Raw genomic sequence first — 11,731 nt, 5'->3', positions numbered from 1 at the left:
CGCGCAGGCTGGGTTCCGGCCTCTGGGCAGCCTGTCCCGCCCTCGGCCGCCGCCGCCGCAGCGACAGCCTTCCCTGTCCGGCGCCATGGCCGCTGCGGCCGGGGACGGCGCGGCGAAGCCGCTGCAGTGCGCCATGAAGCTGGCCAACGGGGCCATCGAGCTGGATACCGGCAACCGGCCCCGGGTGAGGAGACCCAAAACGAGGCGGGGGCGGTCGTCGCGGCGGCTCCGGGCGCCCCCGACCTGCAGCCTGCCCGGTGGGCGTGAGCGAGGGCGGGGTCCGGGGTGGGCGCTGTCGGGGACCCCTCCGGCGGTCCCCGGGGCGCCGGGCTCGGGTGTCTGCCTGTGACCTTGGACAGCTCCCAGCCCTCTCCTGAGGGGTTTTCCCGACGTCGGAGAGTAGGAATTAGAACCAGGGTTTTGTCTGTAAAGGGTTTTCAGGAGGGTCTTTGAAGCAGCCCTCCAAAATATATTTGGCAAGAAATTCCATGTGTAACGTGTATTTTTCTGGGAAGACACTGTAGATTTAATCAGATTCCCCAAAGGGACGGAATCCTGAAAAGGCTCATTCGTGATGCCTCTTTCCAGAGGCCTTCAGAGTGTGTTTGGAAGGAAATGCGTGCAGGGTAGTATGGCTTGTTACTGAGAATGGGTGTTAGTCCGAAAGGTGGCAGCCAGGTGGAAAAGCAGGCCGAGCCACCCGGCCTGCCCGAGGAGGCGGGAAGCTGCCAACGCCCAGGGAAAGCATCCTGGCCCCTCAATCTGCTGCCTCCCCCAAGCCAGTCTTCTAGGACAGCAGGTGTCCCCTCGAGTCAGAAATCCTATCTGGAATCCATTTTATCCAGAGGTGTAGATTTAAAGACGGTTCATTTGAGAACTGGGATGCAACAAAACACCATGTGGTGGTTCCAAATGCCTTGTGTACCGAACACGGTCACACCCTTGAACCTGGCACTATTCTAGTGTTGTAGATTGCTGTGCCCAAGGAGTACCTGTTCTGGACTTCAGGAAGGGGGTTTCCAAGAACCTAAGCCAGAAAGTGATTTTTTTAAGGTTAGCAACAATCACTCCCTCATTTACCTCCTGGATTTTTTTTTTTTTAAAGCCACTGAATAAATAGGCCCTGAGTTGCACAGGAAGGAAACTTGTTACACAGAGTAAAAAATGACAGCAACTGCTGTCCACTGCTTCAGCTGGCCCACTGAAGGAGAATGTCTTTTCTTCCTGTGCTGGAGAGAAAGGCAACTAGAGGAGGGTTGGGTGCCCAGCTGGGCCTTTTTTTCCCTTTGAGTCTTAGAGGAGAGGAATATTGTCAGTCCAAACACAGTATTACTGACTAGACCCGAGGAATTACTAGCTAACTGCCTCAGGTTAGATGCCTCAGGCAAATCTCAAGAGGTAAGCAACACAGTTTCTCTGTTTCCCACAAGGGCAGGAGACAGGCATGATGGATTGTTGGCCACTGCTGGCCTGACCCCTGCCATCTCTCTTCCCTGCTCACAGGAGGCATATACGGAATACCTGAGGAGCATCCACTATATCTCCCAGGTGCTGCTGGAAGAAGTAGAAACCACCAGAGGTAAAGATCTCAGCCTCACTGCTCCTCCCATGCTGAACAAATTATGGACCGCTTAGCCCTCGGTGGGTCTGGGGCCTGGGGTCGTCCTGTGTCGTCCCCATTGGTCATTAGTAGGAGGTGACCGGGTGAGCACTCAGCAAGCGTGAGCTGTCACAGCGCGATGCGGGAGCAGGCAGGGATGTGTGTTGTCAGAGGATGGAAATGGAGATTGGACACAACCCCAGCCTGGGAAGGAGTGAGCTGCATAAAGGTCAGGGCCCGGGGGCGACACCCCCAGCAGAGGGGTGTGCAAAGGTGCTGAGGTGAGAGTGGTGCCGAGTACAGGGAAGAGTAGGTACAGCCGGCACAGGCATGGCCTCGCGTGGAGCTGCATTGTTGTGGTGTAAGAGGTTTTGTGGGAGAGGGGCCAGCATGGCGGCAAAGCCTCTGGGAGCCCCCACAGTGAGGACAGCAGCGGTGACACCACGGAGACGGAAGGAGTGAAGGCCTTGGGGATGTTCTTTAAAGGTGGACCTCACAGATGTGCTGGGTGAGCCCCTGGTTGGTGGGGCAGGGGGTGGAGACAGCCCCGGAGGGAACAGTGAGCTGCTGGAGGGCCACCATGGGTACAGGGTTGGCATGGGGGTGGGCAGCAGCAGGGTCGTGTGCACAGAATCGAGGTCTCCATCGCGAGTGCGTTCTGTTTGAGGCGCTGAGCACCCTGACTGATGCAGGAGCACGATGGTTAGGAAGAGGTAGGGGTCGGCAGAGTCAGAGCTGCCCAAGAGAGCCAGTGAGCTTAGCAGAGCTCCGGGCGTCCCCAAGATTGAAGACTGGGGGGCAGACACGGTAGTACACCCAGGGGGATGTTCCGGAAGAGCAAGACCCTGAGAGGTCGAAGAGTCCTCAGAGAAGGGTTTGACCTGAGGGCATGAGTGGGGGCAGTCTCGGTGGGAATCAGGTGGCAAAACTAGAGTGTGCTGAGGGGCAGTCTCTCAAAGGAGCAGTAAGTGGCCCAGAAACTAAGGCTGGGGGCGTCCAGGGAAGAGTTCTGAGTGGCAGTTCCTACAGCAGCTGCTAACACGAGTGATCCCCAGAAGAGGGGACGCAGGACCCAGGGATGAGGTCAAGCGCAGCCAGAGGCCAGGAGGCAGGCAATAAAGTTGTCTCTCTGAAATGGCCCACGGCCACTACACGGCCCACCTTGAGGAAGGGCTGTAAGTACAGGTAAAGGCCTTGGTGAGAAAAGGCCCGTAGGAAGGGAGAGAGCTCCGGCGGTCCAGTTGAGATGACAGGACACTCAGATGCTGGGCCGGCCGAGCTCAGAGCTCACACAGTGTCAGGAGGTAAACCCAGGGATGGGGCGCCTGGGGGCTCAGTCGGTTAAGCGTCCCACTTCGGCTCAGGTCATGATCTCACAGTCTGTGAGTTTGAGCCCCACATTGGGCTCCATGCTGACAGCTCAGAGCCTGGAGCCTGTTTCAGATTCTGTGTCTCCCTCTCTCTTTCTGCCCCTTCCCCTCATGCTCGGTGTGTCTCTGTTTCAAAAATAAATAAGAACACTAATTAAAAAAAAAGCTCGGGCCGCCCGGGGGGCTCAGTCGGTTGAGCGTCCGACTTCGGCTCAGGTCATGATCTCTCAGTTCGTGGGTTTTAGCCCCTCTTCGGGCTCTGTGCTGACAGCTCAGAGCCTGGAGCCTGTTTCAGATTCTGTGTCTCCCTCTCTCTCTGACCCTCCCCTGCTCACACTCTCTCTCAGAAATAAATAAAACATTTAAAAATTTAAAAAAAAAAGAAAAAAAAAAGGAGGTAAACCCAGGGCAGATGATCAGAAACGAGGAGGAGGTAGGATCACCTAGAAGCCAGAGATGAGGACGGGGCGGGGGTTGGCGACCCGGGAGGGGGAGATGAGGAAGGGACGAACTTGTCCTTGTTTTTGTCTCAGCAAAAACCTATTTAATAATAAAGGTGACAGTGACCAGCTTTTTTGTCTCTTGATCCCCAGAAAGTGGGGAACCTGTGGCCCTGGACACCTCAAAGATGCTGAAGCTGGCTGAGCAGTGTCTGGAGAGGGCCCAGTCAACAGCTGCCAAGCTTGGTGGGTCTCCGGCTCCTGGGGCATCGCCCCACCCCCCACCCCCCACGTCTGCATCTCCGTGGAACGCTGGGCTCCAGGCTGACCCTTGCTTATGTCTGTCTTACAGGGAAAACATGCCTGAAGCCAGCCATGCCTGCGGCTGCTCCTGTCCCCTCAAGTACCAGCCGACATCGCCGGGTGTACTCAGATGAAGGGGGGAAACTCTCTCCGTTTCTGCCACCCGAAATCTTCCAGAAGCTTCAGGTGGTAGAGTCACAAAGTTCTAAGAAGTAAGCTGGGGCAAAATGGAAGGTGGGCTGAGCCTGGGTTTGAAGTCCCGGCAAAGTGAGCTAACCACAGTGAATTTAGTTAAAATGGGTCCCAGAACTGAAATACCCTTGGGCTTGACAAAAGCAGATGCAAATCCCCTTCGGACAAAAGCATCTTCGACGTGCACAAATGACACTCATTGAGAAATAACCAAGCACAGAAAGAAACCAGAAACTTACAGAGTAATGGCTGAAAGAGACCTGCAGAGTACTCAGAGGGACTTAGGCACACACCACAAAACAACCGTGCTGTCCTTATTCACGAAAGTAAAAAGCAAGGTTGAAAATAGCTGCAAGGAACAAAAAGCCATGAAGTATAACTCAACAAATAAAGAACCACACAGAAGGAAAACAAAAAATATAATGCCAGAATTATTTTTAAAAACTAATTGGAAAGAATAACAATAAATTATTTTCTCCAGGGAAAATACACACGCGCACACAGACACACGTGGTCAGGTTTATACCAACAGAGCAGACGTAGTTGAAGAAAGAATGAGCGAATTGGTTGAAAAATCAAAAGATACCCAGAATGACGCTCATAGGGGGAGGAAAGAAAAGACAAAATCTGAGAGAGAGAGAAGATCTCACACGAGATTACTGGAGTTCCAGATAAAGAGAAGAAAGCAAGCGGAAGAGAGGCATTATTTGAAGAGAGAATAGTATGTAAGCTTCTGGAACTGATAAAATTCGCTGAGACGCGACAGAAGAACCCCCAGGAGGAAAAACAAGCCGGGGTCCTCCTGGCCGTGCTGCGGCCAGGCCGTGAGGGCCGCTGGACTCAGAAGCCTCCAGGCCCATCATTTCTGCATGTGCAGTCGTGGGGCAGGGCCGAGCAGAGGACTTCGTCCCAAGACACACTTTCTCTCCCGAGTCGGCGTCCTCACAGCTAACCCTCTCCTACCGTGGAAGCGTGAGGACATGTGACACCAGCGGTTTGGGTGGGAGCGTGGGGGGTGGCTCTCGACAGCTATTTCTGATGAGTAGGCCTGGGTCTCTTTCACGGGCGGCGGAAAGAGGTTGGCTGTTTGGTTCACATGATGTCTGTAAAAAGGTCCGTGTTATCGCCAAACGCGTGGAACTGATTTGCGACAAGCACAGTGTGCAGGCCTCAGGAGGCCCGGTGGCTGCAGGCCCAGGTTTCGGGGACCGGGGTCTCCGGCCCACTCCAGACCTGCTCCCTCCTTTCCATTTCCTGCCTGCCCCCATCACCGCCTCCTCACCTTACGGTCTCAGAGCACAGTCAGGGAGGGCCCTCAGGTCACAGAACATTCTAGGGCTTCTGGGGACCCGGACAGCAGCTTGTCTCCATTTGCAGGGAGCTGACACCTCTGGAGGAAGCCTCCCTGCAGAATCAGAAGCTGAGGGCCGCCTATGAGGCCCGGATGGCCCGTCTGGACCCCAGCCAGGCCATGCAGAAGACATCTCTGGTGAGCGGCTCCCAGGGAGGGTCTGGGTTGGTGGCGGAAGAGGAATAGGCCTTATTTTCTCCTTTCCTTCCTAGACCCTGTCCCTGCAGCGGCAGGTGATGGAGAACCTTGTGATCGCCAAAGCCCGGGAGGAGACCGTATCCTTTCCGCCATCCCTGGTGTCCTGAGCTGAGGGAGAAGGGGGTGAGGTGGGAAGTAAAGGTGCCGGGGGCGGAGTGTGGGACAGCTTCAGAGAGGCCTACCCTTGAGGGGTGGCTTCTGCCCTCCCGGCCTTTACACAGGCCCTCTGTCCCTCTCAGCACCCATGGGCTCCTCCCCACCCTTCTGGTCGGCGAGGGCTTGCTTCCTTCCCTGAGCGAGCGCCAGTCGCGAGGCCCTGCTGCCTCCTCTGCCCGGCCCCGCCCCGCCTGACCATACCTCCTGGCGGCCGGGTCCTCAGGACAGACACAGCCTTGACCCTGCTGACCCAGCTGCAGAGGAAGATGGAGGAGCGCCGGCTGCGGCTCCAGGAAGCGGCCGACAGGTGCGTCTCCTCCAGTAGGTCCCGGGGCAGCCGAGAGGACTGGTGGGGACCCCGTGACCTGCCTGCCCAGCCCCGAGGCCCCCAGCCTCGTCTTTCTCCCCAGGAGGTTCTGTAGTCAGGTCGCCCTGACTCCGGAGGAGCGGGAGCAGCGGGCCCTCTATGCTGCCATCCTCGAGTACGAGCAAGACCACGTGAGTCCGGGCAGCTGGGCGCGGGGGTGGCGTCACAGGTTGCTATTCTGGGGGCGGTGGGGGGGGCGGTCCCGAGGCCTGTTGGCGTTGGGTCGTCCCTGTGCCCCAGAGAGGACATGGACAGTGCGGTGTTGGCCTGGGGAGCAGCCCTGGCAGCGACGGATGTGGGGACCCCGCCATGCTCTTCAGACACTGCTGCCCTACAGGACTGGCCAAAGCACTGGAGAGCCCAGCTCAAGAAGAGCCCGGGGGACCTGTCGCTAGTGACCAGCCTGGTCTCCCACCTGCTCAGGTACGAGGGCCTCTCCCCCCTACCCCCTACTTGGCCCTGACAGCAGCCGAAAGGATCAGAAAGGAAGGGACGAAGGGGAGGCCAGGGGTGGCTGTACGCACCGCACTCAGGCTCCCTCGGAGGCGCTGGGGCTGCAGGTGTCCCATCCAGCTGCCCTCAGGGTCTCTGAGCGGCCTTCTCAGGGGGCGGGTCAGACTTGACGTGCCACGTTCACTCTCAAGGAAGCAATTGGAGGCTTGCTCTCCGGAACGCGTCCCGCGGGGCCGTGTTGTAGGCGGGTGGACGTCAGGTGAAGGCCGGCCTCGGTCCCGCAGCCCCACGCCCCCTCTTCCGTGCGCAGCGTTCCCGACCACCCCATCTCGCAGCTCCTGAAGAAGCTCCAGTGCGCGGTGTACCGGGCGCTCTACCCCGTCGTGAGCAGGGGCGCCGTGGGCACCGCTTCCGCCCCCGGCTGCTGCTCCCTGTCCCCGGACGCCGACGGGCTGCGGGCTCCTGGGAGCCGGCGGCTCCGGCCCTCGCAGAGTCTCTACTGTGTGCTCTCCCCGGCGGAGCCCAGCCCAGCCCCTCGGCCTGCAGACGGCACCCACGCCAGCCCCCCCAGCCCCCCGCTGCACCCCTGTCCCGCAGAGGGAGGGCCAGACGGCAGCCTGGGCGGGCCCCCTTCACCCCCGGCACACACCTTGACGGGCGCACAGGGCAAACACAGCTCCTTCGAAGACCTCGAACACTTCCTGGCCACTTCTGAGGGGTGGGGCCGGGGGCGCGGGAGGCCGCCTGAGCTCCAGACCTCAGGCGTGAAGACGGAGCCGCTGTCGCAGCAGCTGAAGAGCACTGTGAAGGACATACACAATGCCATCGGTGAGGGCCAGCGTGCCCGCAGCTCGGGTGTGGGGGGAGGGAGCTGCTCGGGCTCTGGAGCCTGGACCCGGCACAGAGCTTTTCACAGGCCGAGGACAGGCCCCGGGGAGGACCGGCCTTCCTCTGGATGGTGGCCAGCCAGGCCTGGTCTGCAGAGCCCTCTCTGCCCTTCCCCGGGCAGCCGGGAATGCACCCTGCTCGGAGAGCAGCTGGGCGCACGGCGGGCCCGAGGGCTCCCCGTCCTGGGTCGTTTCCTCGCTGGGCTGCATGGAGAAGGCAGCCTGCCTCATTCCAGCCCTCTGTTTGGGGAAGGGTCTGCTGTCAGAGCCTCTGGCTGCCGGGTGGTCCTGACTGGCCCATAGGGCTCGACTCCGGGCATTCCAAACCGAGGACCATTGGGTGTGTGCAGCCTGCTGCTGACAACGGGCTTGTCTCTTCGGCCTTTTCCATTTTTGAGCATAGTGTGTGGATTCCCTGAGGGTTGGGGTCTGGGGTGGCTGGTGACTTCCAAGGAGGAAGGCTTTCAGGGTTTCCTAAGAATCGGTGAGGGGGGCCCAGTAGGGCCCAAGCTCTGTGAGGGACGCTGGACGGGGCTCCCACCTCCCTGGGCCTCAGGTCTTGCCTTTAAATGTGCTTCTCAAGTTCCTGAGGTTCCTGCAGTTTGGGGCGCAGACCCTTCAGAAGGAGGCTGCCCTTCGCTTTTCTCAGCCTGTCTTCTTGGTTCCTTAGGGGAGCTGGCCATGCTTCTGGCTCCTGAGTGCTCTGAGCCCAGGCCCCACCGACACGGGAGTGAGGAGCCTGCGGGGAGTGGGGGAGGTTCAGCCAGAGCACTGTGGCTCTGCCCACACGGACGCTGGCTCTAGGAGGGGGGCCGGGGGGGGGGGACAGGCGCTGTCTGGGGATGACCTCCGGGGGCTGCCAGCCTGGGGCCGGAGGGCCTGGCTGTCCCCACAGCGCCATCGTGCCGGCTCTGCTCCCGGCAGACAGGCTGCTCTCGCTGACTCTCCTGGCTTTCGAAGGCCTGAATGTGGCCGCCTCCAAGGACCGATGCCTGGCCTGCATCGAGGAGCCCTTCTTCTCCCCACTGTGGCCCTTGCTGCTGGCGCTCTATAGGTAGGACCCCAGCTTCAGCCCGCGGGGGCCTTCCCCACGCGCTGGTCCCCGAGGCACACTGTTGACCATGCTTCCGGCCGCCGCTTTACTCGAAGGCCGAAGGCCGTCCTCAGACGTTTCTGCTTTGCGAGAACTCCGTGCCTCGGGGCAGGCCGAGCTTTCTCTGGCCCTGCTTTCTGCGCTGGGGCAGAGTCCCCTGGGCGGCAGGTCCCCTGGGCGGCTGAGCCCAGCCTCTCTCTGCCCCAGGAGCGTGCACCGCCTCCGGGAGGCCGCCCTGGGCCGCAGCATGGAGCTCTACAGGAACGCGCCCCCCACAGCCATCGGCGTCCCCGCGAAGCTCCTGCCCCGGGAGCCGGGGGCCTCGGCAGCCGGCGCCTACCCCTACTGTGCTGCCGCCCAGGAGCTGGGGCTGCTGGTCCTCGAGAGCTGCCCGCAGAAGAAGCTGGAGTGCATCGGTGAGGGGCTGCGGTTTGGGAGGACGGAGGGAGAACTGGTGGGATGAGGTCCCTTCCCAGAGGGTGACCTGGGGTCTCCGCCTCTGAGGTGCACACTTCTTCCGGTCAAAGGCGGGTGTGTCTCACAGGACGGAAGCCGAGTGGGAGCAAGGTCTTCGGGAGGGAGCGTCCCAGCCCTGCTTGGCGCCACGGGTGACGGGTGGGGCTCGTTCTGGGACAGGCTCCCCTCAGCCCCCTCCTGAAGCCTCACTTTTGCGCCACAGTGCGGGTCCTGCGGGTCATCTGTGCGTGTGCCGAGGACTACTACCGGGCCCAGGAGGCCGCGTCTGAGGCCAGACCCCAGCTTGGCGCCGCAGCCATGTGAGTCCCAAAAGCCCACGGCCTGGGGTGAGCAAGTGAGGGGCTGCCTGCAGAGGCCTGGGGGAAGGGAGGGGCCACCCACCCTGCCCCAGGGACCAGTGTCCTACTGAAGACCCCTGTCATTTGAACCTGGTGGGTTCGCTGTAGCACCTACCTACCCCCGGGGCCTGGAGGCAGGTAGAAGTCAGCTGAGCGTGAGATCGGCAGGGAGGAGCTGCACCGGAGGAGAGGGAGACTGACGCCCACCCTCACCAACCCCAGCGCCAGGAGACAGGCCGTCAGCTACAGGGTCGGGGTGGGGGAGCCCGTTCACCAGTTACCCACACGGCTACTGTGTAGGTAGCTGTGGGGGAAACAGTTGTAGGACTGAAAGTGTTTCTGAGCCCGGGCCTCAGCCCCGCGTCACCTCTCTCCTCTGTGCGTCTGGGGAGCCAGAGAGGCCCGTGCTGTGGTTTGTCTGCGTCCCGCAGGTGTGTGGCGCCCCGGGCCCTGGGGGCGGGGCCGCAAGCCGGAGCTCCCGCTGTGTGAGGCCTTCCTGGTTGGTGGTCACACTTGAGCCACAGTCTGCCCCTCCCAGAGACCCCAGCCTGCGGGCCAGGGTGTTGTGTGTCCCGCGGGGCCTCCCTTGGCACCATTTCCGCTCCCTGAGATGGCTCTCGGGAGGGTCACAGGGGCCTGGCTCCGATCCCAGGCTTCGGAAGCAGGCCGCCCGGGACAGGCGCCATGCTCTCCACTGTCCTGTGCCCCAGGCGTGGGCAGGCTGGCGGGGCAAGCCCGGGACACTTCCCTCGTGGGGACCTCCGCTGATCCAGCCACGGGCTCTGCAGCACAGGGTCCCCATTCAGGGACAGTCTTGCTGCCCGTAGTGGCTGCCAGTGCCGCTGACCTGAGTCTACTCCCAACTCCCCCATGCAGGCGGGCAGGAGGGGCGCAGGGAGAGCACCCGGCAAGCCCAGGACTACCCCGGAGGCCGAGCTGGGGGCTGCAGGGTTATGGGGATTGAGCAGCCACACTGGCCCCCGGAGCCTCCCGGCCAGCCGTGCCTCTACCCAACAGCGGTGCGGACGACCTGCTGCCCATCTTGTCCTTTGTGGTGCTGAGAAGCGGCCTCCCCCAGCTGGTGTCAGAATGCGCGGCCCTGGAGGAGTTCATCCACGAGGGGTAGGAGCCCGCAGCTGGAGTCGGGCCGGCGGGGGGCACGTGCTCCCAGCTTGCGGGGCCACGTCTACACCTGGCCCGTGGTCCCCTCTCCAGCTCCTTCCCACCGCCCGTTGCTCAGCACACTGCGTAGACAGGACCTGGGGGGCCATCTTTTGAGCACATCTGTCCGCAAGCCCAGCCTCCCTGACAGACCCCTGTGTGACCGGAGTGTCCAGGCCCTGCCCCCGGAGGGCAGACGCCCCTTCCACAGTGCAGGGCACCTCTGTGCATCCCCGGCAGGTGACAGGCGCCGCCCGTGCCTACCTCTACACAGGTACCTGATTGGAGAGGAGGGCTACTGCCTGACGTCACTACAGAGCGCCCTGAGCTACGTGGAGCTGCTTCCCCGGGGGGCCCTGGGCAAGTAGAGGAGGACGGAGGCCGCTGCGGACGCCCCGGAGCCTCCTGCTCCGCCGGGGGCAGCAGGCCGCTGCGGTGCGGCTCGCGCTCGCGTCCCGCCCTGACGTCTGCCCCCCAGGAGCTTGAGGAGGGAGGCCCTTCCGCTCTTCAGAGGATAGAGCTGAGCTGAATCGGCGCCTAGGAACGAGGCCCTTCTCTTTCCTCAGCCTCCGAGAGGCTTTGTGCAGGGAGACCAGAGCTGTGGACTCCCCTGGGCCCTGTACACCCTCACAGACCCCGCAGCTCCAGGGTAGGGAGGGGGCCGCAGGCCTGGCAGATGGCAGGTCTGCTTTCTCTCCCTTCCCGTCCCTGGCGACAGCTTCCAGGGCCCGTTTCTTGTTAGAAGAAGGGAGCGTCCCCGTCCCCTGCCTCTGAGGCCTGGAGTCCAGGTGGTTTGACACTATGCTGTTTACTTATTGGGCTGACCACGCCACCCTCCTCTGGAGCCCAGGCATCCCCAGGGCACCCGCCCACATCCGGGGCCTCTGAGCCGTGCCCACCCTTGGCAGTAGGCTTTGGACACCCTGGGGCCTTTGGCTGATTCCCACCCCGGCGTGTCCCTTTCTGGGTCAGCGTGAACCGGAGGGTTAGCGCCTGCGTGCAGCACAGCGTCCACTCTGACTGTGAAGTGCCCCGGCAGCCACTGACACGGCCAGAAATAAAGAGGTCACTGATCGCTCTCTCTGCACAGCTTGCTTGCTCCCCACCCCACTGGCTGTGTGGAGACCCAAACAGGGTGACCACCTCCCCTGCTGACCAGCAAGAGCCAGACAGTCCCAGAGCCCACTGAGGTCGACCACCCCTGACCTCTGGGGGGCAGGAGAGGGATCTCCCTAGGGCTGCACCCTCTAGGACGGGACATGCTCTGTAGAGCCTAGTGGGCTGGGCAGGGCCTCTGGCCCGAAGGACCCTCAGGAAAACATCTGCATTCTCCAGATGGGAAAGA

The 11,731-nt window shown here is 61.5% G+C and overlaps 1 protein-coding gene across 5 annotated transcripts; it reads left to right on the top strand.

The window, feature by feature from the left end:
• Window positions 1-35: 35 nt before the first annotated feature.
• Window positions 36-11,467, top strand: VPS9D1 (VPS9 domain containing 1). 5 transcript variants are annotated; one of them, XM_039226655.1, is made up of 15 exons: window positions 36-184; window positions 1,504-1,579; window positions 3,564-3,656; window positions 3,763-3,925; window positions 5,283-5,394; window positions 5,469-5,531; window positions 5,865-5,917; window positions 6,021-6,108; window positions 6,315-6,400; window positions 6,741-7,258; window positions 8,242-8,371; window positions 8,618-8,826; window positions 9,090-9,186; window positions 10,243-10,347; window positions 10,661-11,467. In XM_039226655.1, the coding sequence occupies exons 1-15, from the start codon at window positions 86-88 to the stop codon at window positions 10,752-10,754; spliced, it is 1,986 nt and encodes a 661-aa protein (XP_039082586.1). In that variant the 5' UTR covers window positions 36-85; the 3' UTR covers window positions 10,755-11,467. The 5 variants fall into 5 exon arrangements, with proteins under 5 accessions (XP_039082586.1, XP_039082590.1, XP_039082596.1 ...); XM_039226659.1 differs by having other exon boundaries at window positions 10,627-10,752; XM_039226665.1 differs by lacking the exon at window positions 3,564-3,656.
• Window positions 11,468-11,731: the final 264 nt, after the last annotated feature.

Source organism: Hyaena hyaena, unplaced genomic scaffold, assembly GCF_003009895.1.
Source record: "Hyaena hyaena isolate Hyena2069 unplaced genomic scaffold, ASM300989v1 scaffold_1, whole genome shotgun sequence".
NCBI classification, from domain to species: domain Eukaryota; kingdom Metazoa; phylum Chordata; class Mammalia; order Carnivora; family Hyaenidae; genus Hyaena; species Hyaena hyaena.
This window is presented reverse-complemented; position numbering and strand designations above follow the sequence as displayed.

What these genes read in the sequence shown, in the direction of transcription:
- VPS9D1 (XM_039226655.1), top strand. Translation starts at nt 86, where the DNA reads ATGGCCGCTGCGGCCGGGGACGGCGCGGCGAAGCCGCTGCAGTGCGCC. An exon ending in GAGTCACAAAGTTCTAAGAA is followed by an intron (nt 3,926 to 5,282) that starts GTAAGCTGGGGC and finishes CTCCATTTGCAG; the next exon opens with GGAGCTGACACCTCTGGAGG. An exon ending in CTGGTCTCCCACCTGCTCAG is followed by an intron (nt 6,401 to 6,740) that starts GTACGAGGGCCT and finishes TTCCGTGCGCAG; the next exon opens with CGTTCCCGACCACCCCATCT.